Consider the following 24,359-nt stretch of genomic DNA (forward strand, 5'->3'; position numbering starts at 1 on the left):
GACTTTAGTTTTAAGGCGTGTTCACAGGTGGCGCACTAATCTATCGTCTACGGGCGGGAAATTTAAAACCTAATTCATCTTTATTTCACAGAGAGAATTGTTAATAAATAATTGAGAAGAATAAAATTCAAAACAAACTTGGGAATAAATATATTTATTATTCTTTAAATGTATCAATCTAATTTATACATAAAATTTGACTGAGAAAAAACTATTATAAATATTAGCTTCAAGTCACGTTCAAATAGCGAAAAATATCAATAATTCTTTTCTCGAGAATACGTGTTTAAAAATATAAATAAGCTTTAAATAATTACCTAATAGGATAATACAAAGTGTGCGTTCAAATTTCCCACAACGAAAATAATAATAATAATAATAATAAAAAATATAATTATTATTATTAATGTATTATTAAAAAAAACTAAAATTGCATTCTCTAAAATCACGTGATTTTAACAATTCTGTAATTAATTAAAATATAGAAAAATCTCTGCTTTTTTCTACAACGCAGCATAAATGCGATTTCGTTGTCTTAAAGTAAACACTAAAAATATTAACAAAAAAAAGTAATGGAACAACGAAAAACTTGTTATATACTTAAGAATATACGAGTGACTTATTTTTTTTTTCTCTTTCCTCCAATATTATGAACAACAAATTCTTTGTTTACATAAAATTTCCATTAAATTGGGATAACGATTAGAACGCAGCAATGGACTTATTTTCGAATTACAATAATTTGAAAAGTAATTTTTCAATATATATAAAAAATAATTTTGTAAAATGTAGATTTTCTTTTTCTTGTTTCAAAGAAATTATTGTCCATCACTGGTGATACAGAAACAATTTATAATTAAATTAATAATTAATTTAACTTTCACAACATCATTGAAAACATTGTCAATGAGTTGAAATAATTTATTCATTTTCTTTATCTACATTTTTAATCAAATTCCACGACTTTATAAACTCTCGTTTTTTCAATTTTTTTTTTTATTATTCTGCTTTGACTTTCCAACTGAACTATTATTTAAAAAATAAAATCAATTTTAAAAATAATAATGATATATAATTAATAGCACTGTACAATGTGTACGAGAATTAATATATATTTATATAAATAAAATTAATATGTCCTAACTTTGTCAACCCTGTCCTTAACATTTGCCATCAGTTATCAATTTAGTAATAAAAAATATTTTTCTTTGCATTTTAGAAAAAAAAAATTTCCATTTTTTTTCACTCTTTAATGAGAGAATATTCTTTCTCTTATAAATAGTATTTAATATCTTAATATATAAATATTATACCAATGTATATTAATAGTATTAATACATATTAAAATATATATTAATAATTTAATACTAATATATATTTTAATGATCGTTGCAAAAATTTCCATTAAGACTCGAGGTTTAATTACAAATTTTTCTTTCTTAAAATCGCATTAAAATTGTAGCAAAAAAATAAATTCGGTTGCAAAAAAACAATTTTTCATATTACACTTTGGAATAATGCGAATTGTCAATATAATTATTTGTAATTTGTATAAAATTACAATTACACAACAAGTGCTAGCTAAAACTTCTACAATTATACTGCTTTGTTGCTCTGTACAAATTGCAAAAAAAAAGAAGAAATTGTACAAGATAATAAATTTTTTCATTTTCTAAAAATGAAAACTACGTTTCTTAGTCACTTTTTTGTCAATTTTTCTTTTTTTTTTTTATTAGCAAAGTTATTTAACCATTCGTTTCTTTATTTGTTTGAAATATGAAACAGACAAATTGATGATTCAAACTGTTGGCAAAGTGAATGATAGTCTATTTTGTTGATCAAAAAATAATATTGGTACAGGTGTTGAAAAAAGTAATCTCCCAAAAAAACACGTGAATTGAAAAAAAAACTATACAATTGGCCTCTTTTTCTAATCAAAAAAATTAAATCTTCAATTTGAAATTAAAAAAATATTTAAAGAATTTTCCAAAGAAAATGAAAATAAAAATGATAAACGAATCGAAATTACAGCAAATGTCATTAATTTTTCATAAACTACTGTATTCTATATTTTTGTATTTCAGATGAAAAATTGCCATTTTTTTATATATATATATTTATATTTAATTCTTGAAAGGGAATCAAGTAAATAATTCGTCGTAAACAAATTCAAGTTTACGATAAATTTCACAGATTTTTGTTTGAAAAAAAAAAAATTAAATACAATTTGTAAAGTTAGAAGAAAATTTACAAAAAAAAAAAACATTTTTTCCCGATGATGACTGAAATTTTAGTCGCGTATTCTTTCTTAAAAATTCTACTTCATCCATAAAGTATAGAATTTTTTTTTCTAGATTTATATTTTCCTTTTGGAAAAAAAGAAGTATGAGACCTTTACATTCGTGTAATGATGAAATTATTAAAAGAGTTGAAAAGTCTTAATAGGGGGAGGGGGTGGAGAAGACGGGGAAGTAGGGGGTGAAAAAAAGGATGAATATGTTACAACTACATGTTCGGGGAGGGCTGAAAGAAGAGGTCAATTGATGAGTGAGCTAATTGGTTTCAAATTTCATTAGAAGAATCATTCCTTACGTTGCTGTCCGTTGACGACGTAGAAGGTGACCTGCTGGTATTCGATTCATTAGCGGCCCTGGAATAATATTTTTTTCAGTTCAACAATCAACAGAATGCAAAATATCGACTGAGTTGCAAATTTCAAAGAAAAACGTCCAAAATAAAAATTTCAAACAGTTTTTAAAACGTCAAAACAAAAAGTTGTCAAACTTTAAAAAGAATAGAAAAAAAAAGTTTCAACACTTTTTCAAAAGGAAAAAAGAAAACAAATGTTTCACCACTTTTTCAAAAAAAAAAAAACTGTTTCAACACTTTTGCAGAAAAAAAAAGAAAACAAACGTAAGTTTCAACACTTGGAAAAAAGAAAACAAAAAAATCAAACAAACAAAGAAAAAAGAATGAAGTTAAAAAGTGAATTAAAAAATAAATGAAATACCTGAATAAAGCGGCTAAACTTGGTCCAACAGTGTCCTGATTAGCTTCAGCAGTATTTTGTTCTCCCAAACTTTGTCTACAGATTGGACACGTTCCATGCTAAAAGAAAATATTTCAATTTATTGAAATTTATTTATTCGGAAAAATAATTGAAATAAAAGGAATTATTGATTTGGTGGATATTTACCAATTCCAACCAGGGAACAATGCATGGTTCGTGATAAACATGTTGACAAGGAAGTTGCCTCACCGGTTCGGAAAGCTTAAAATCTTCCCAGCAAACAGAACACTGTAATTTGCTATCTAAAAGGGGGAAAAAAAAGAGTTTTTTCAGTGAAAAAGAACATTTTATGTATATCGATATTTCATTATTATTTTTTACATTTCTTGCGTGTTTTTATCATCTTTCTGGTAATTTATGGCTTTTCTTTCAAATTATAACTGTCTCTCTATCAAGAAAAAGTCATTTTTAGTCAATTAAAATAAAAGTATACAAAAAAAGTAGAAAAAGTCGATTTTTTATTCAAGGTGGAAACAAAAATTCATTTTTTTTTGGTAATAATTGCAACTGTAACTATTTCATTGTTTTTTTTTAAAGTTTTTACGGTACAAAAATAAATTTAAGGGCAATTTAAATTTTTCTAACTATGTTTTCAAAGAATTTTGAAAACAAGAATTTTTTTTTTGTAACATTAAAAAAGAAAACTTGAGAAGAAACTTAGGGTCTTGAACTTGATTTAAACTTGATTGAAAAAATGAATAAACAGAAAAGAAAAATTTGTAAAAAAGAATCTTACCAACTTGACTTTGAGATACTTCTGTTGTAGGAATTTCATCAATTTGCTTTTTAGGTAATGGCGGTGGGCCAGTGCAATCCATTTGATTCAATAATTGCGTTACAATAGCATCTAAACCTTCGCGACCCCAAACATAATCCCCTGGATTGCCTATCAGCAGTCTAAGATTGAATCTATATTATTTTAAAAATAAAACATTTTTTTAACTCAACAATTAAAATCAATCATTGTTATTATCATTGTATGCTGTTTGTAAAATAAAAAGTCTAATTACGGCTTTTTAAATATATATTTCTCAAAAAAAAATTTCAATTTTGAGTTAAAAACTAATAATTTATTATTATTATTATTGACAGAAGAAATAAAATTGAATCAAGAATACATACATGGGAGGAATTGCCGCACCCTGTTGAGACGGTACACCAAATCCAACACCAGATAAATTGAAAATAAAATCGTGAAGTAAATTATCAATTGTCATTGGTGTGTCTTGCTGTCGACCACGATTACTGTAAGAAAAGAATGATTTAATTAAATTTTATGTTCTATTCTTTCGAAATTAAAATTTCTTTTGATCTCTCCTCAATGAAAATGAAATAATTTTGTTGTTTTTTGGCGATAAATTTACATGAAAACTAAAAATAATGATTACCGGGATAGATTACTACGATGATACCTGCTACCGTGAATTCCAGAAGCACGTGATTCACCAGACGATCGTGTTTGATAGGGTCTTTGCCTAAAGGCCCTACTGCCTGTACTGATTGGACCCTGATTGGTAATGAGCGAAAGACCAACTGACTGCAATTCATCTTGATCTTGATCGTCAAGAAATTCCGGTAACTATTTTTTTTTTTTGGGAAATTGACGAATAAATATTTTTATTATTTTTAATGATGAATCCTTATTATTTTAATATTTTCAATACTTTACAAAATCTCATTGTTTATCTATCTTAACTATTTACTTTTTGTTAGAGAATAATTTTTCAATTTTGTTTCGTGTAAGTATGTTAGAAAATTGAGAAATAAAGTAAATTTAATTTTTTTTTTGGATATTTGAAACTAATTATTTTCATTATTTATTTTTGTTTCGTGTCAATCGGAGACTAGAGAAATAAAGAGAATGTAATTTTCGTGAAAATTGTAAACTAGACGAATATATTTGCAAATAACTTTTCTCATTATTTTTCATTTTCGTTTCGTGTCATGAGTCCAACTATATTTATTTTAAATTTATGTATCTTTAAAATTTATTTATTTCCATAATAAATAAATCAGTTAATCTACTTTATTTATTATCGTTTTTTAATGTTTCTTTTTAAATTTTTATACTACGACTATCTTTCATTAAATTATTAATTAATTTGGAAATTGATTTAGAGTTAATTTCTATATTTTCCATATTCTTCTCCTTGTTAATTATTTTTGTTTAGTTTTATACTTTTAATTAGTATTAGATATTCTAATGACATTCTAAAATTAATGAAATTTCGAAAAGCTTCTCTCGTTTCGCATTGTCAGCAATAAAGAATTTTTAGTTTCCATTCGATACGAAACTGTGTAATAAAATTTTTTCTAATCTCTTATTGAAGTTGATAGGAATTATAATTTCCTCCTTCCCTCTCTACTTCTAAACTGTAAACATTTCCAAACAAAAAAATGACCTTTTAAATTTCTACTTAATTAAAAATTCAATTAAATTACACTCATTCCTGTAATATCCACATCAATGTCTGCATCCTCACTACCGAGGTCCATATTCGAACTATTGTTGTTCCCTCCATTTTCTAATTCTTCGATAAATCCACCAGTGCACATAGGACACGTATAATTCTGTTGACAAAGAATATTTTCTTAATGACACTCATTAAAATACAAATTAATAATTAATAAATCAATAATTCTAAATCTCAATTAGAAAATATAAAAGATAGTTTCTCGCAAAGAATTCGATTTAGAAAAATAGTTTACTTCTATTTCAAAATGCTTTAAAGATAACAAATGAGACAATATTTTCATTAAATTCCTTAATATAAAATATTTCGCCTATTCATTGAAAATCAATTAACAAATATTCTCATTAGTAAACATTAGTAAAACAAGGGATTGACTATTCTAGAAATGTTTATAATTTATAAAGTTTATAAAAAAAATTTCTTATCAATCGTAGTATAAAAATACTTGTTCTATATAAGGAAATAACATCAATACAATGACCCGTGTGTGTTTCAATTTAAAAATACAAAATTCTTGACATTTTTCACAGTCCAATTGTTAGGAACTAAATTTTCATCGCCAGCTAAACGAGAATGACGAAACATGCAATTTTTTTTGCTGTAAATAGTTTTAAGTTATTAACCCGAAAAAAAATCGTTAATGTTATGACACTTTATTGATGGCAGAGAGTTGAGGAAATAATTTCGGAGTTTTGCCATTATTGATTTTCAGTATGATGGTAAAAGAGCTTTTTTTCAATATTTAAAAGAATTAATTATAAATAAATGGTGACGAGTTTTTAAAGAAAATTGCTATCTCGTGAAGCTGGTTAAAGAATTCTCATTTTATTCACTTTTATTCATTGAACGAGTGGGGGGAAAAATGGTTGTCTCTGAATCATACGTGGATTTCAAATGTCAACTTTTTTTCATTTGGTAAATGTACAAGAATGAACAGCGCAATTAATTGGAAAATTCAAAGAAATGTAAAATTGAAGATTTAAATTATAAATTACTCACGGGTAGTAAATTATCCACTTCGGAATTGCACTCATGACAAAAAAATCGTGTGAGCAGAGGATTCTCCACAACGGCTTCAGCCATGTTTTACGGTGTCCTGTATCTTTATCCTTTTCTTTCCTGGTTACTGCTCTTTTTCACGCGCACTTCCCCAACATTCACGGTCAATCATAAACTATGCTCGTGTAATTTTTCATATTAGATAGCCAAACAGTTACTGGTTTATCATTCTGCTCTCCAACTCTGACAGCAGATGGCATTTTGTTGAAATGTCCAAAACTGGCGGCAAAATTCAATTTCAATTTTCAAAATTTCTATTTTTGCGGAAATTTAAAAAAATCAATTTGTTAAATTAAACCAATTAAACTTGCCCTGTTTGTTAATTCAGGAAATGTTACGTTCTACGACGCCGGACGCGGTCGACATAACCTAAAATTTACCTGTCAAAACAAAAGTCAGTTCTGCTCTAAATTTTAGTATTTTGTCTTTTGTCAACAAAAGAAACAAAATCTAAATTTTCTCCTTACAATTTTCCTTGGATTTCCCCTTAGGTACAAAATTGTACTTTCTGAAAAAAAAGAAATAGGAAATTCGACAAGTGTTAAGAAAATGACAAATTTTCTTCGAATATTCGATTTTTTATTTGTATAGAGTAATATTTTTTGTTACCTACACAAGTAAGTTCAATAGAGATTTTTTTTCTATTTTCTAAAAGTGTCAAGTCAAATGTGTATATTTTTCTTAAAATGATAAAGCATAATAAATTATCATCTACGGAGAAATAGGAATTTGATTTTTCAAAATCGAAATTTAAAATTCTAACCTAAAATTAATTTCTACTTAAGAAACAGAAAAAAAAATTGATGACATTTCAATTTTGAAAATTAAATTCCAGTTTTCTGTTCACGCAGACATTTTTATTCTTATATAGAAGAAACATTATAATTGTCATTTGATAATAGTAAGTAACAAAAATCGACAGTGTTTTTGTATATTATAATAAGAAAAATGAATTTTGGCACAAATGGGGAATTAGTTTTACAATACTGAACACATTTTTTTTAACTTGTAGCATTTTCGCAGAACACACTGCAGTTTGTAATTTAATTTATAGTCGTATATTGTGAAATACATTAGTTGTCTCAACAAACTTGTTTTAAACAAATTGTTTGTCTTTTAATATGTAATAATACATTTTTATAATTGTAACATATTTACATACATTTTAGTTAATAAATAATTAATTGTAATTTAATTATGTTACAATTATTAATTATTAATTATTAATTATTAATTACAATAATTATCAAGTAAAGGGACATTTCTTCTGTTGATACAACTATCGATTTTCTGATTTACGATTCTATAATATATAATTTATATTTATATATTTTTTTTATAATATTATCACAACATATAAATAATAATTGTAACAGAATGCAGATAGCAGAACATCACATAGTCTCGTTTTGTTTTTTCTTTTTTTTTCTTTTTAACAATCATACATGCAATAATTCTATTTGTGTGGAAATTTATGCGTTTGTTTTTTTTTTGTATAGTTTGAAATTTCATTTCTTTTTTTTTTTTATTACAAATTATCGAAAATCTTTGTTGCTAAGAGCGATTAAATAATTAATTTTTATCTTCTTTAATAAAAATTAATTCGTAACAATTGTGATTGGTATTTTTCTTAAAACGAAATAAGACTAAATAGAATATATAAAAATGATAGTTTTAAAGCTTGGATTGTTTTTTTTCAACAGAGAATTGTATATTATAATAGACGTTCAACGTTTACAATATAAATATATTTTATATATGTTTATAAAAATTGAAAGAAAAATAGCACTTGTCTTAAATACGTAGTTATAATAATAGTTTATGTGATAGGAGTCAATAACGATAGTTCAGCTTTAGAATATTATAATGGAATCAGAAGAAACTTTGTACAATGATATTTTTTTTATTCGCATATTTTTGAGACGCACGATTATTGAATTTTATTTATTTATTTATTATCTTAACTTTATGGAACAATGGAAAAAAATATTTATATTCTAATATTTCTAAATATTTACTAAAATTTAATAATTTTTGAAAAAATTGTTTCTTTAATATTAAAGTAATCTTAATATTTAAAAAATATATTTGAGAGAATAAAATATTTGAAAAAATATAATAACTTACAAAGAAATTTGCGAAATAAAAAAAAATAATCAAGCGTCTCATTCCTTTTTCTTTTCGCTTTCTTCCTTCAATTATCGATATTCTCATCGTACAAGTTGACACATTACGAAAAAAGAATATTTCTCCTCAACTATTTTCTATACTTATGAAAAAAAAGAAAATTAAAAAAAAAATTGTCCTCCTTTTCTTATTTTATCGGATATGATAACAGTCCTTTTTTTTGTAAAGTATTATTACTTTACCTTTTTATAATTACAACCCAGAGTCGATTAAGTTTGGAGCTTTAAAGAAATACTTTTCTTTTAATGAATATAATTTTCCTTTTTTCAATAGAAATCTAAGGATCGCGATTAAAACAGTAAAAGAAATAAAATAAAAATAATACTGATAATTATTTGCAAAAAAAAAATGTCAATAAATATTGATAAATAAATATTTATTTGTTCCCATTTCAGTGGATTGCTTTTGAGAATTTCATCAAATTTGTTTTATCGATTTCTCTTTATATTCAACGCGAGCATTTATAATATGCAAGTGTATATACTGAAAAGACAAATGCTATTTTAAAACTATAAATAACTATACTATAAGTACATTTTTTTCACATCTTTTCTTTTAATTAATTTTAACGAAATTAAAAAAAAAATTATTTTCAAATTTTACAAAACTTAACGAATTTCTTAAATTTATTTCGTTTACTCGTTGCAATTGTAAATACAAAATAAAAGATTAATTTTTTTGATTCGATAAAATAATTTTAATTGTAAATACTACAATACTTAATTATATTTAGAAATAAAATTTTTATTTTTATAATAAAATATATTTTTAAGAATTAATGTTTTAAAAAATATTTTAATATAATTTTTTGAAGATATTAATTAATTTTCATTTATAAAATTTCATTTGAGAATTTTTCATTATCTTTAATTTTAGGTAATATTAAAATTTTTAATTTAATGACTTAATTTATTTTTCTTAATTAAAATAAAAAAGCTTAAAAAAATATTTATAAAAGAATTTTTTTTGACAAAATAAGTAATGAAATATTAAAATTCAATTTGGTAATTTTGTAAAGTAATTACAATTTTTAATATTTAAAATAGTAACTGATTGAAAATCAGATTTGCAATTTTACTAAGTAAAAAAGCAAGCAATCAATTGTAATTTGTAAAAAAATTAATTGTCTTAATACAAAAATATAAAAAATCGTTTATTTTTTTTAATAAACGTAAAATTTCTTTTTTTTTAATTTTCCTTTTTTTTAAATAAAATACAAAACATAGTTTATTTAAAATAAATTCAAAATATTCTTGAATTATTTAATTTTTAATTTAATTTAATTAAATTATTTAAAAAATTGATCGTAAAGCAAATTTGATGAATTCTCCTTTGCGAAAAATGATATAATTATTTATTTTCACACTCCACTAGGTTAGTTGTGATTATATCGATATAATAGCTTTTTTTTATTTAAGGTGCACAAGAGAAGATTGCTAGATTGGAAAGAGATGATGTAGATGCTACACTTTTTTTTAAATAGCTTTATAATAATTAGAGAATGATAAACGTATCAAGATTTTATTATTTCATTCTATTCAAATTTTTCTTCTTTTAAGGATGTCTCTCATTTTTTTTTTTTGAACTATTCTCAATTTCATAAAATTAATCTCGATTTTTTAAATTCTATTTTTCTTATTACATTATTAATTAAATCATTTGAAAAAATTAATTAATTATTTTAATTCATATTTAATTAATTAATTTTCAATTATTTTAATTCATATTTAATTAATTAATTTTCAATTATTTTAATTAATATTTAATTAATTAAAACTGGAAAAATAGTTTGAGTTAGAAATTGCAATATTCAATAAATTAGTTTAAATAATTTTAAAAATTTGATTGTAAAACAGTTAATTGCAAAATCAAAATTTATTAAAAAACAAAATGAAAAAAAGAATTTGGAAAGATTTCTAAGCTTCATTATTTAAAACTTTTTTTTGTATCTTTTTCAACGCAAAATAATTTTTTTTTCAACGTTTAACGTGATGAACACCATATTTTCATATTTTTTTTTGAAAAATTGTACTTTCTCGATATCCTAACATTCACTATTTAATTACTAATATATGTATATATATATAATGACTACTGTTTTCTTTATATTTCGAAAATGATAAAATCTGATTTCACTTATACACAAGCACCAATAACGTCAATAATAAAGACGTTCGGTTTTCTTTTTTTTCTTTTTTTTTTTTTGGTATTGATTAGTTCATGCATTTTTGTTCGATTCGGTAACTTTTTAACGTTATCTACTTTCCAATCGTTGATTGAATTTTTTTCGCTTTTTTTTTCTTTGTCTTAAATAAAATTATTAGTATTTTTCTCTATATTTATATATTGAAAAGACCAATATATAATGACTAGGCATTTCACAAACATCTTTCGTCGTTAAAAAATTATTTGTGATTATATTGAAAGAAAAAATTATTTAACATACTTTAAAAAATGGAAGCAATATAATAATTTATGGAATAGTTCGTTTTCATTTTATGTACACATTATAAAAAAATAAAAATTTCTATAGAAAATTAGTTCTCAATTTTTCTTTTTGAGTAAATAATATTACGATTAATAATAATAATGATAATAACAAGAATATAATAATTATTATACACAAATGTGGAGATATAATGGTGAATGATAATTATTATATTATTAGTTTAGTTGTTCATTAACTTGTAATGAAGAATAAACTTTAATTTTAGGACTTTCGATTATTAAGGAAGATGTTTGTGGAGTTCCTGCTTTTTGCAAGTCTATTTCGATTTTTTTTTTTTTTTTGAAATCGATAGTACCCTGAATCGCAATACTGCTAGAAAACTGGTAAGCTTAATTTGCCTCTTGCTTCTAAAAATGACTGTTTAAGAACGATACCGGGTACTAATTTTGGTAACTGTAAGTTTTGGCACTCACATTATACAGGCAGATTTTGTGACTTCATTTTGGAATTAGAATTTTCTCACTTGTTTATTCGCCGTCCGAAGATTCTGTCGAGCTTTCTGGCATTGAACTAAACCAATTTCCCCGAGTTCCAGCGCTCCTGAAATTTAGAAAAAATTATTTTTAATAAAAATAGGAGAAAGGAATAAATTGTGAAATTGGGAATATTAAAAGCACCTTGAACGTTGACGAGTACTTGTTGGAAGAGTGAGTGAAGTTCTGTAATATTGAGGTGTCGCGCTCGAGGCAGTTTCTTCAGTTCTTCTCTGTAGCGTCATAGTCTCATGAGGCGATGTCACCAATTCATCCTCATTGTCTAAATAATATCGTGAACCGGTTGCACTCTTGCAATTTTCACATTCGCTACGATAATCATCGGCCTCGTCGTGCAAGGGCGGCAATACCTGCATACTGCAAGTGCACGTCACGGAATCGAAACTTCCATCCTGATTGATGTCGTTACTCGATGCCAATGGTGGCTGCAAAAATTCACAATCGTAAAACTAAATATGAAATTTACCTCCTAAACTAAACTCTCTGAATATGAAAATTATTTTTAACATTTCAATTCAATTAGATTGTTTTCTAGAATTTTGGAAAATTCTTTTCAATGCAATTCAAATTAAATTCCTCGAAAGAAATTATTCAATTATTTTTAATGCAATTTAAATCAAATTTCTCGAAAGAATTCAATTATTTACAGTTTTAATAAAATTCTCAACATGAATTCAATTATTTTTAATATACAATTTAAATAATTTAAATTCCTCAAAAGAATTCAATTACTTGAAATACAATTTTAACTACATTCTCAGAAGAATTTTAATTTTCTTCAAAAAATTTCAATTATTTTCAATGCAATTTAAATTCAATTTCTCGTAAGAATTCAATTATTTTGAATACAATTTTAATTCAATTTTCAATAGAATTTTAATTTTCTTCAAAACTATTCAATTATTTCCAAAGTTACTTTTTGAAATTTATTTTTATGATTTTAATTTTCTTTTCAAGTATTATTTTCTACAATTTTTAACTAAAATTCGTTCAATTTTAAGAAATTTCGATTTATTTGGAAATTCTTCAATAAAAAATTCTTCTTTGTTCAAAATAAAAACTTGAAATACATAATTTCAAAAGATTTGGAATTCAAATTTTTCAAAATAATTAGTTCGACAGAATTGTTAATTAAAATTAAAAGTATGAAAAATTCAGATTTTCAAAGACTTTAATTTGAAATCTTTTCAAAATTCAATTATTTCTTAAAATTCCAATTATTCGTAACTTCTTCAAAATTCAATTATTGTTTTTAGAGTTTTTAACTAAAACAAAATTTTTAAATAATTAAATTCTTTTGAGGATTTTTAATAAATTTTACATTTTTTATTATTTTTCTTCACAAATTCAGATTTTCAAATTCAAACCTTTTGTAATTCAATAACTTATGAGAACATTATTATAAAATAATTGAATTCTTGCAACACATTTTATTAAAATTTTTTTTAAATAATTGAATTCCCAAGAAAAAATTTATTTGTGAAAATAATTGAATTCTGGGGAAAAATATTATTATTTATGAAAATAATTATAATTTCTTGTGAAGAATTTTATTCAAATTTTTTAAAAGAATTAAATTTCTCAGAATTTTTTAAAACTTTTTGAAAATAATAATTAAATTCCATTTTGACAATAATTGTATTCCTATAGGAAGAATGTTATATTTTACGAAAATAATTGTATTCTATGATCAAATTTATTATAATTTTTCATATTTATATAAAGCATTTTATCAAATTTTTTTTTAAATAATTGAATTCTCGAGAAAAATTTTATTATTTATGAAAATAATTGATTTCTTGTGAAGAACTTTATTCCATTTTTTTTTTAAATAATTGACTCAGACTATTTTTTTTACAACTCTGAATATGTTTGATTTCTTTCGAGAAACTTCATTAGAAAATTAAAAATAATTGAATTGGTTCGATTTATAAAAAATTGCTTAGTAATTGAATTCCTGTGAAACTTTTATGAAAAATTTTGTTTAAATAATTGAATTCTTTTGGAAAATTATATTAAAATAGATATTAAAAATAATTGAAATGAGGAAAATTTTTGAAAATAATTGAAATTTTGCCAAGAATTTTATTAAATTTTTTTAAAAATAATTGAATTTCGGAGAAGAATTTTATTATTTAAATACTAGATAATTGAAATTTTACCAAGAATTTAAAAAAATTTTTTGAACATAATTGAATTTATGCGAAGAAGTTTATCACTTTTGAAAATAATTAAATTTCTGGAATCAGTTGTTCTTAAAATTTCAAATTGAAAAACCTTTTCAAGTTCATCTATTTATGAAGATTGTGAACGCAACTCTTTTGAAATCCAATTAATTTTGAAATTTTTAAGTAAAATTAATCATTAAATAATTTATAAATAATAATTTTATGATAGTTCTTCAAGAATTAAGTTTTTTTAATATTTAATTAAGTTATTGAAAAATAAATTATTGTTAGAAATAGAAAAAATTCAAGGTTTTGTATTGGAATTCTTGACAATTTCATAGTTTATGAGGCAAACAAAAAAGACTCCAAAATTCAGAATTTTCTTATAATTTCTAAAAATTTAATTTTTTTTCCAGTACTTTTAATAAAAATCCCTGACTTTTCCCTGATTTCCCTGACCTTTCGCAACCTTTCACTAATATTGTCCAAATTATATCGTACAATTAACGAACTTTTTGTTCTTTTTCAATTAAATTACGGACCTTTTTTTTTTTTTAAAAAATTGACTTTTATGGACTTGTCACTTTTTCAGATTTAGAGAGAAGAGTAAATTGAAAAGGAGTACCTTGTAATTACACAATAAGGGTGTGATCTCGGGTGGTTTACACATTAAGGGTGTGATTTCGGGTGGTTTAGCCTCGACCTGAGATCCACCGGCCTTCGATGGGAGAACATCCTCGTAGAGGGTGTCCGAGCGAATGGCGTTATCGGCGATTGGAAGCGAAGGTGGTGCCGATCGTGGCGAGCGTTCCGGCGAAGTGCACTTTGGCGGTGCATCGAATAGTGGTGCAATTGGCTGATGTGCCATGAATTCGCGTCGAAGTCTAAGACTGCCGGTGGTGGCCAGTGATCGGGGAATCGTCCGATGAGTGTTTGCACCAGAATTTGGCAGGGTTGCCGATATCGTGAAGGCTCCTCCCGGCCGCGGAAGAGTTGTGTGATGATGGTGATGATGATGATGATGATAAGTCTTTGGAACAGATGGGTTCGGCAGTAGGAGAATGTTGCTCGAATGCTGTGGATTGATGCTGGAGATGTTGGCGGCTGGCAAATTCTCATAGGTGTTCGTGCCCATGGTGAAACTTGTGGTCGACGTGCCGGCGTAGAGGCCCGTGGAGGCCGATTCGCTCTGACTTAGTTGGTAGCAGTTCGAGTGGGCTCCGGGGCTGCTTAAGGGTCTATTTGAGGTAGGTATCAGTGGCGAGGTGCTGGCAGTGTTGTTGTTGTTGTTGCACGAGAGCGTTGGCGAACTCGCTGGCAAACCGTTTTGACTGTTGGTGACGAGGGCCATGCTGGAGTTGCTGCTGTGACTCGTCAGGTAAGTACTGGGAAAATTCGAAGGCGAGAGAGCGTGGGGACTTGTGGAGAGAAGGACTTGCTCGGCGCGAGCTGCTGCGACCGCTTCCTCGTAGGGCGGAGGCGCTTCGCCGCGGGGGAAGTAATTGCCCGGCGGTTTCCACAGGGGATAGCCGCCCCCGCAGGGCATGTCTTCCATTGGCACTCCGTGCTGCAAACCCCCTCTCTCCAAGTAGCCCATACTGCCGAGACTTCTCTGATCCTCCGACACTTGCCGATTCTGTCGTCCAGCTACGCAAACTAAAACAAGTCAAATTTAATTATTAATTCAATAATCAAATTATAATAATTCTATTATTTCGATTTTCGCTCCAATGCAACAACTCGTTCGACGCTCGGAAATTTTTCGAGCGTCGAACGAATTGTTCGCTCAATTATTCAAAAAACTAGAATAGAAATTTGCCAATCATCAAAATTGTCAAAATTCATTCTAATAAACTATAAAATAGCCATAGGAAAAATTTGAAAGCAATATAGCAAAACAATCGATAATAATAACTATAGGTATCTTTTATGCCGTTCGGAACACACTCAAAAGACACTCTATTATCGAATACAGAAAAAAGTAAAATTAAAATCGATTCCTTCCAATCTTCCCGACTAGATCTGCATATATATCCCAAGGGCATTAACGTCACTCTCTCTCTCTCCCCTCTCAATACTCTACAGAAATGGATGACACAGTTCATCATTCAAGCGATGAATATACGCACGCTTCGCACTTGCTAATTAATAAAAAAAGTAAATAAAACATTCAGACAATACTTTTAATCCGGTTACTCAAACTTTTAGAAATAATTTTCTCTTCATGAATTGATCATGGGAAATAAGTTTTTTTTTTAGAATTTCTAAATTTTAAATTAATTTCAATTATATTGAAAAATTTGAGTAATTTTGTTAAATTTACCTCTTATTTTTCGTTGTCGTAGACGGTGAATTAAAAAAAATAGAAGACTCAACGATAGAATTGCCGTAATACAACTGGCGACTAATCGTAAGCCAGTGTCATAATTTGCATTGCCTTCTGCAATTGTTGTTCCTTCGCCTTCAGTTTTTTCATTCGATACGGCGGACAATGTATCATCCACACAGATGAATTCGCAACACGTGTTACCAAATCGAAATGATTTGCAGTCTTGTTTAGGTAGAGTCTCCTGCGAAAAAAAGAAAATCCCAAATAAACAAAAAGAAAATATTTAGATTATTTCACAAACATTATTTGGAGATTATTTTCTTGAATCGGAAGGTTAATAAATTACCTGTGGAAATGTACAAATAACGGCTTTACACCACTTTGGATTGCCATTGTCGCAAACGCAGAGTGTGCAAGGTTCAGAACCAGGGGTATAATGAAAACCAGTTTCATAAGATCGTCCCTGCAAATCCTTACACGAAGCACCGCCTTCGACACAGCCTGGAAAAAAAAGTTACATAAAATATCTAATCATTTTAATAACAGAAATTCTTTTCTCAATTACATATTATTATTACTATTCAATTATAAAAATTGAAATTAAATTTTTTTCCTAATAAAAAATCAGTTATTCATAACTCTTTTTTGCTCTGTTGAAAATAATTTCTATTTGTTTCTCTGGAGTCTAATAATAAAAGATAAAATAAACAAGTTCCTGGACCAAGAATATATTCATGAACTGAAAAAAATAGAATTTTTTAAATTAGTCAAAAACAAAAATAAATTATTTAAATACTACTAATTTCTTTTCTTCTCTCGAGTCTCTGATAATAAACGATAAAGTAAACAAAGCTTCTGGACCACGAATATTCATGAACTGAAAAAAACAGATAATTTTTTTTCGAAACAGAATGTCTTTGACCTTTTCGGAGGACAATATTTTCTTTCATCACACATGCTTTGGCCTACTTCTCCCTGGGACTGTTGAATCGTTCAATGATAACTGATAAGAAATGTATATATGTAGTTTCTATTTTCTTTCTTTTTTTTCAAATAGAAAAATAAATGACTTACCATTAAATTGCAGAGTCAGGGTAAAGACTGCATAACCGAGAAGGTCTCTGCTTCTGTACCTCATTCTGCAATCGTTATCTCATCATAATCCTGTCGTTTTTTTTTCTTTTATTGATAAGCAAACGTAATATTGCCCTTTAAAACTCCCGTGTGTGTGTGTGTGTGCGTTTGTTATTTCATTCTTCTTTTAACACTTAACGACGCATTATCGTCCTCATTTTTCATTGAGATTGACAATTGTCAATTTACATATACATTATTGAAAAATATGTCACGGTTCACGATGACAAATGAAACCAAAACTTCCACTGTTCAACATTATTCCTGGTTAGCAATATATAGAGATGTTTAGATATAGTTCCACTTCTTCTGTGAGTGACGTCCTTTCTGTCAATAGAAACGGGAACAGCCACTGAGCCACCACCAACAGTGATCGATTAGTAAACGAACGGAGGTATCCGTGTCGAGGATATGACGGCATGTGACATCTGACAATGCTCTGGGGAAACTGATGGAATCCTGGGGTTCCCCGCAGTTGGTAAGAAGCTATCAGGGATGGGCAGGTACGAAATATACTTTTTCATCGGATAAATTTTTTTTTTATAGTTTTTATCATAATATAAAAAAGAAAAAAGGGAAAAAAGATAATAAAAGTTACTAACCTAACCTTAAAGTGTATAATTTATAAATAATAATAAGTATATGCAAATAGGCCTAACCAGAATAAAACCTCAGGGTCCCTTTAAATTGCATATCGTAACTTTTACACAAGAGAGAAAAAGATAGAAATACCTTTCTTCCTTTTCTAGAAAAAGGCAAACGATATTTCTATCCTTTTCTCTCTCATATAAAAATTACGATATGCGATTTAGAGGTTTTATTCTAGACCTAATTGTCAGTTATTATTATTATTATTATTATTATTATTATTATTATTATTATTATTATTATTATTATTATTATTATTGTATTATTGAATTTTTACTACTATTATTGTTTAAGAAATACGTTTGAAACGCAACTTTAAAAGAAACAAAATCGAGAACAATGATCAAACTTCACTTATATTAAATAAAAGTCCCCTATCAAAAATTCAATGTGACAGAAATGTTTCGGCCATTTTAACCAAAAAGAAAATTTTTCTTTTCCTAAATTATTCAAAATGTAAAACAAATAAAATTAAATAAAATTAATATTGAACAAAAAAAGAACAAAATTATGAATTTCTTCAATCTAAATTTATGAAAATTACATCATCAATGGAATTTCGAAATAAAAATGTTTTCTAAATTTTAAAAAAAGAATAATCATTAAAAATAATGGAGGAAAATGAAAGTGAACCTACAGATGAAGGATTTGACACTCCCGAAGTGAATGAAGGGGAAAGAAATGAAGAAATTGTTGAAGATAATTTTACAACACCGAATGCTGATGTGACAAATGATAAAGCAGAAAAGCCTAATGAAGAAAATGGCAAATCGAAAAATAGGAGTAAAACAAAGGTAATTAGATTTTGTATAGAAAATTAGAAAAAACAATGTTCTTAATTAATTATTAAATTAATTAATTTCCTAATTAATTACTAAATTTCTCAATTTATTACTAAATTATCTAATTAATTGCTAAATTATCTAATAACTTGCTAAATTCTTTAATTAATTGATTACCTATTTCACGACTAGAAAAAAAATGAAGACGAAGATTGCTGTACGACTAAAAAGAGAATGAAATCCGAGAGAGAGATAAAATGGAGAACAATGAATGTTTTTGAAAAGGAATGTATACCACCAAAATCAAATCCAGTTCCACGAAATACAATATCAAAAAAGGAGTATCTCGATATTCTTGCAACTCCCACGTGATAAGCTTTTTAAAAAACTAAAAAAAAAAAATTAATTCAATTTTTCTAGTAATTAGTAACTTTTTATATTTGTTTTTCTTTAATTATATAGAAGAAAATGTCCACCGCCTTGTTTACAAAAAGAAGTCACTCGAAAATTAGCTCCCGTGTCACCTCGAATTCTTCAACTTGCAAAACCAAAGAGAAATCATATTTTAAGAACAATTCAAGACTCATCCAATGTATTACCATCCGAGTTAATTGATAATTTGATAAGAATGCTCGAAACTGAATCATCACTATCGCCAGAGTAATAATCTATATTAATTTTTAAATTTCTTCCTTATCGACTGTGAGTATCTGGATTCAGTTTTTCTTCATTATCGGTGGACGGTAATGCAAATACTCTTTTTATCGCCCTGATGCTCCTTTCAAACCTCTCTTGTTCTTTATTCATCTCTACGGTTTTTACATATATATTCACATCAAGATCCTAATTTTTATTGTATTCTAAAAGTTTATTTGAAAAGTAGAATTTAATTTTCAATTGAAAATTAGCAGAGCTTTCGTTTTTTTACAGACAGGCGACAAAATTGTTACGTGATAAGAAATGTCGTACGAGAAGGAAGCAAAGAAAGAAGAGACGTCAGGGAAAGTGTAAGGAGAATGAAAAGAAAATTGCCAATGATGTTAATGTCAATGAGCCGCGACTCGATCCTGAGGCAGTTTGCTGTCAATATCAAATGGCCGAGAAGTTCGTTAAAAGTATCATCAATTGGCAATGTCCAACGCCGAAGAAAGATGAATATCAAGATATCATGGACATTATTCTTCAACGATTGAGTCGTATTCTAGAGTACACACCGACAGATGGAAATGGTGATCGTCGTTCGCAGCAAATGCATTTTCTCGCCGACATGATTTCCTGTTGGATTTCGGGGGTAATTAAAGAAGTTGCTGAAGCGAATCGCGAAAGTGAGGAGGAGAGGGCGCGTAGGCAGCGAGAGGAGGAGGAAGAAGAAACTGATGAGGAGGATATTCAAGGTTTTGGAGGTGGAGATGATGATGATGATGATGACGACGATGATGACGACGAAGATGGTACAGAGGATGATGGTAAAGATAAAGATGATGGTGAAGATAAGAATGATGGTAAAGATAAGGATGACGATGAAGAAAGAGAGAAAGAAGACGATATTGATGGAGAGCAGAAAAGTGACAAGAACGATCAGGAAAGATCCGATACCGAAATTTGGGAAGACGCCCAAATGGAACTGGAAGACAAAGCCATTCAAGAGGAACCGGAAGTACAGGAAGCTGAGAGTCAAGCACAACCGGATGTAGAGGAGAAAGATACGGAAGTTGATGGAGAATTAGTGGAGGAAGGAGCCAATGAAGAGGATAGTGAACCTACACCAGACAGTGAAGAAAGACCAGACAGTGAAGAAAGACCTGACAGTGAAGAAAGACCTGACGAAGGAGAAGAAGCTGTCGAACAAACAGAAGTAGATAAAGAAGCGGAAGCAGAAAAGGAAGCAGCAGATAAAGAACTAGAGGCAGATAAAAATGCAGAAACAGATAAAGATGCAGAAGTATCAGCAGACAAAAAAGAAATCGACAACAAAACCGAGACCCTAAAACTCTTCCAAACCGATCTTCCCTTCATCAATTTCATGCAAATATTCCAAACCATCTACAAAACAATGGAAACCAATGACGAAAATACCGGCCACGATCCAATAATAAACCGCCTACACCGTGCAATTTATGAAAAATGTTCCCAAGCAGTAACACTCGAAGATCCAAATCTCCTCACAAATAATGCAAAAGACCTAATCGACGTACTATCGGGAAAAATTGCCATTTGGTTAAGTAAAATTCTAACCGAATCACAAGTTGCTCTACTCAATGAATATCCACCGCAAGTTGAATCGTTTGAAGTTCGCGATTGGACAAAATGGTTGAATAATACGACAAACACGGCGAAAAATTGGAGTGTATGGCTACAATCGCTTATTAAGGAAATAAAAAAAATGCAGGACGGTCAAGTGAGTCGTGGCCAGTGGTCGGAATGGACAAAACAAGTCGATACAAATGCAATACTTTGGCGACGATTTTATCTTGATGCATTACATCACGCGCATCATAATATCATGATGATGAAGGATCGGGAAATTTTAAAGACGGGCGAGAAAAAGTTTCCCCACATAGAAAAGGAAATAAGAGCATTTGATTTGTGATATCTTCCATTTGTGAATTCATTTCCATTGTCTTCCATATATATCAGTTTTCATTTCAAAGGGACATGTTTTTTTGGAAATTAAAAAGATTTAATAAATTCTTTTGACTTGAAATTATCTTTTTGCTTTATTTATTAGTAGAAAAAAAAAACTTTTCAGTTCATAATATGGTTCAAATGCCCTTCACACTATAGTGAAATTAATTTATAATAATTAAAATGTTTTAATCATTTTTTTTTAAATTAAAAGAAAAATAAGTTTCATGAAAATAGTGATTGAAAAAATGTTTTTTATAAATTGAAGAAATGCAGTTATTAATTTGTGGATATGTGAATAAATATGGTAAAAGCAAACGTGAGAGTCTGATGGAACTACTTTCTATATCAAGTCCGGTACTTTTCCAAGATGCTGGGTATAAGCCCGTTTAAAGTATCGTGTAACGGAATTAAGAGAAAGTGGTCAGGGATCTAGAAAGAAAAATATTTTTATTGTTTCATATTTATGAGTTGCACCTATACAATTATTATTATTATCATCATCATCTTGGAGAAAAAAAATTTATTTAACTAGAAAACCTGATGAGAGCACACTTTTACCAAACTGTTCCAAATTTTTATAATTACAATCAATTTGTCAAATTATGGTATAATAATAATAATAGGAAAATAATTATAAAATAATGCTACTTCCTTTAATTTGAATTTTTAAATGTAATTTAGAATAATAAAATGATAGAAAAGTTATCATTGAATTTTAGAATAACTTTCAATTAAAAGAATTTATTAATAAAAGAAAAATTTGAAACGAATGCAAATTTTCGAATTTATATTAAAAGGGCAAAAAGAAACTGGTATTCTAAATTTTTTTTTAAAGAATAATTCAATATTGAAATTAATTAATTAAAAAATGCGGTATAAATATATATAGTTTATGATGAATTTGAATCAGATGCGGTTAAATGTCAAGGAAACTATTAAAATTTTTGATTTTAGAATTCTCTTAAGTGCTTGTGAGAATAGAGTGATCATTTCGGATAAGTAATCAAGCGAATTGTTAAGTCAACAAAACAACTTTCTTTGTGGTTCTTATTAGAATGTATACATACATTTTAAAGTTTCTAATTGAATACTCTAAGGATTATACCTTTTTCAAAATTTATTTGTTATTTTATTTATTAATTTCTTTGAATTTAATAGACTCTTTTAGATGTCATTGAGTTTACGAATTAAGACTTTTAGTTTAAAGTTGTCGCGTTATAAACTTAATAACTTTGCCATTTGATGTAAATTAAAATTTTTTAAAAAGAAAACATAATATTGTGAGAAATTTATTTAAGTATACTATATAAGTATAGTAAACTTTTCCATACTATATCTATACATAAGTAATAGTATTTAAAATTCATAATGCGTCTAATGCAGGCCGTGCATTTAAAATTCAGTTTGAACGCATTTATCAAGAATTCAATAATACAATATATATGCCTTCGCTAGTGTTAAATACGAATACAAATGACAACTCAAGTGCAAAGAAATCGGAACACTCTTTTTTTGCACCGCAAGACAAAAAATATCATCAATATGTAAAGCAGAAAAGAAAAAAACAACGGATATAAATAATTCATTTTTCAAATAAAATGATAATGCGAAAATTTATTTTTCGTATTTAACATATATGGTTTCCAATATATTTGTTATATAATGTAAACGTTAAAATTCCTTGCTTTTAGGTATCTTTCTTCAGCGACATTAACAAATTAAAAAATGAAAAGACAAAACAATAAAATGAAAATAAATAAAATAATAATAATAATAGTAGTAGTGGTAGTAATAATAATAAACAAATAAAAAAGTATATCAAAATATATAATAAGTTTCCAAAAAAATGAAAAATTTGATCTACATCCTATTATGTAACCTATTATGTATATTATTATGAAAAATGCATCATTTGAGGTCGATTTTGTCCTATAAACGATTACCGGAGGTATAATGTATAAATTTCTTTTTGATGATATATAATTGTGAAGTGATTATTGTTCAGGTACCGTTGCACTGAATGGAAGGGATTCCTGCATAAGTTAACCGACTTAGAGGCAGTATCATCATCAGTAGGTCAATATCTCAAGGAACATCTTGTTTGATCTTCAGAATCCTCTCACTTTTTGACAAGTGCCGTTTCGCAAAGCATACACACACACACATTTATATATATACATTTAAAAGTGTTAATATCCTTGTTTTACCTTCTTTATAATAAAATGTAATATCATACTCAACGTTTCATTTCTTTTCTCATTATGACGACAGTGTACAGATACAATATTTATAATATTTACCCAAAAAATATTTTTCAATACTTATAATAAATAAGAATAATAATTGACAATAAATTGGAATGAATAGGGTATTTTTTTTATATTCTCTTATTATTATATTGTAGTAAATAATAATTAGAATTAAGTAAGATATTACCAATTAATACTACTACTAATTATTACTATTAGTAAATATTACTACTAAAATTTATATTTGATTCTAATAAATCGATAACATGTCTATTATCAATTAAACATTTACTTGAATCAAATAAAATTTATTTGAATCAATAATTCAAATAATAAATCGTAACTATTAGTACTAGTATTACTACTGGTACTGATACTATATTACCACTACTAGTACCACTACTACTACTTCTACTGCCACTACTGAAAACAATAATTTATTATTATTATTATTACTATTATTATTATTATTATTATTATTATTATTATTATTATAATTAATAGTGTTTATGGTAATTTATGGTATTTATGGAATTTATGGTACCTTACAAATAAATAACGTATAAATCATAGTATAGTGGGTAAAGATATTTGATAAACAAATAATAGGTGTTAATAAATAAATTTA

At 27.0% G+C, this 24,359-nt stretch overlaps 3 protein-coding genes across 6 annotated transcripts; 1 reads left to right on the forward strand and 2 right to left on the reverse strand.

The window, feature by feature from the left end:
- Positions 1-138: 138 nt before the first annotated feature.
- LOC122506141 (E3 ubiquitin-protein ligase RNF126-A) lies at positions 139-6,709 on the reverse strand. Of its 2 annotated transcripts, none has more exons than XM_043618146.1 (8): positions 6,544-6,709; positions 5,513-5,641; positions 4,483-4,649; positions 4,193-4,315; positions 3,807-3,979; positions 3,197-3,312; positions 3,011-3,108; positions 139-2,650 (listed from the first exon to the last, which is right to left on the reverse strand). In XM_043618146.1, exons 1-8 carry the CDS (start codon positions 6,625-6,627, stop codon positions 2,563-2,565), a joined length of 978 nt encoding a protein of 325 aa, XP_043474081.1. In that variant the 5' UTR covers positions 6,628-6,709; the 3' UTR covers positions 139-2,562. The 2 variants fall into 2 exon arrangements, with proteins under 2 accessions (XP_043474081.1, XP_043474080.1); XM_043618145.1 differs by having other exon boundaries at positions 4,459-4,649.
- Positions 6,710-10,968: 4,259 nt separating this feature from the next.
- LOC122506162 lies at positions 10,969-17,838 on the reverse strand. Its single transcript, XM_043618192.1, has 6 exons — positions 17,365-17,838; positions 16,637-16,791; positions 16,285-16,531; positions 14,587-15,617; positions 11,917-12,218; positions 10,969-11,839 (listed from the first exon to the last, which is right to left on the reverse strand). The coding sequence occupies exons 1-6, from the start codon at positions 17,426-17,428 to the stop codon at positions 11,767-11,769; spliced, it is 1,872 nt and encodes a 623-aa protein (XP_043474127.1). The 5' UTR covers positions 17,429-17,838; the 3' UTR covers positions 10,969-11,766.
- LOC122506163 (nucleolar MIF4G domain-containing protein 1 homolog) lies at positions 17,795-23,766 on the forward strand. Of its 3 annotated transcripts, none has more exons than XM_043618195.1 (3): positions 17,808-17,902; positions 18,367-18,866; positions 19,785-21,505. In XM_043618195.1, the coding sequence occupies exons 2-3, from the start codon at positions 18,805-18,807 to the stop codon at positions 21,442-21,444; spliced, it is 1,722 nt and encodes a 573-aa protein (XP_043474130.1). In that variant the 5' UTR covers positions 17,808-17,902; positions 18,367-18,804; the 3' UTR covers positions 21,445-21,505. The 3 variants fall into 3 exon arrangements, 2 of the variants coding, with proteins under 2 accessions (XP_043474130.1, XP_043474128.1); XM_043618193.1 differs by having other exon boundaries at positions 17,811-17,927; XR_006301982.1 differs by lacking the exons at positions 18,367-18,866; positions 19,785-21,505 and adding an exon at positions 23,488-23,766 and having other exon boundaries at positions 17,795-17,927.
- The last annotated feature ends 593 nt before the right edge of the window (positions 23,767-24,359 follow it).

The sequence above is a fragment of the Leptopilina heterotoma genome, unplaced genomic scaffold (genome assembly GCF_015476425.1).
Source record: "Leptopilina heterotoma isolate Lh14 unplaced genomic scaffold, ASM1547642v1 Lhet_397, whole genome shotgun sequence".
In the NCBI taxonomy this organism is placed as follows: domain Eukaryota; kingdom Metazoa; phylum Arthropoda; class Insecta; order Hymenoptera; family Figitidae; genus Leptopilina; species Leptopilina heterotoma.

Bases quoted from the DNA above. Each gene is read 5' to 3' on its own strand.
- LOC122506141 (XM_043618145.1), bottom strand. From the start codon at position 6,627: ATGGCTGAAGCCGTTGTGGAGAATCCTCTGCTCACACGATTTTTTTGT. The intron at 3,313-3,806 runs GTAAGATTCTTT...TCCCCCTTTTAG, and splicing joins AGTATCTCAAAGTCAAGTTG to ATAGCAAATTACAGTGTTCT. The intron at 3,109-3,196 runs GTAAATATCCAC...ATTTTCTTTTAG, and splicing joins TTGTTCCCTGGTTGGAATTG to CATGGAACGTGTCCAATCTG.
- LOC122506162 (XM_043618192.1), bottom strand. From the start codon at position 17,428: ATGAGGTACAGAAGCAGAGACCTTCTCGGTTATGCAGTCTTTACCCTG. The intron at 16,532-16,636 runs GTAATTTATTAA...TTTTTTTCGCAG, and splicing joins TTATTTGTACATTTCCACAG to GAGACTCTACCTAAACAAGA. The intron at 11,840-11,916 runs GTGCTTTTAATA...TCTAAATTTCAG, and splicing joins AGTACTCGTCAACGTTCAAG to GAGCGCTGGAACTCGGGGAA.
- LOC122506163 (XM_043618195.1), top strand. From the start codon at position 18,805: ATGATAAAGCAGAAAAGCCTAATGAAGAAAATGGCAAATCGAAAAATA. The intron at 18,867-19,784 runs GTAATTAGATTT...GTTTTTTTACAG, and splicing joins AAAATAGGAGTAAAACAAAG to ACAGGCGACAAAATTGTTAC.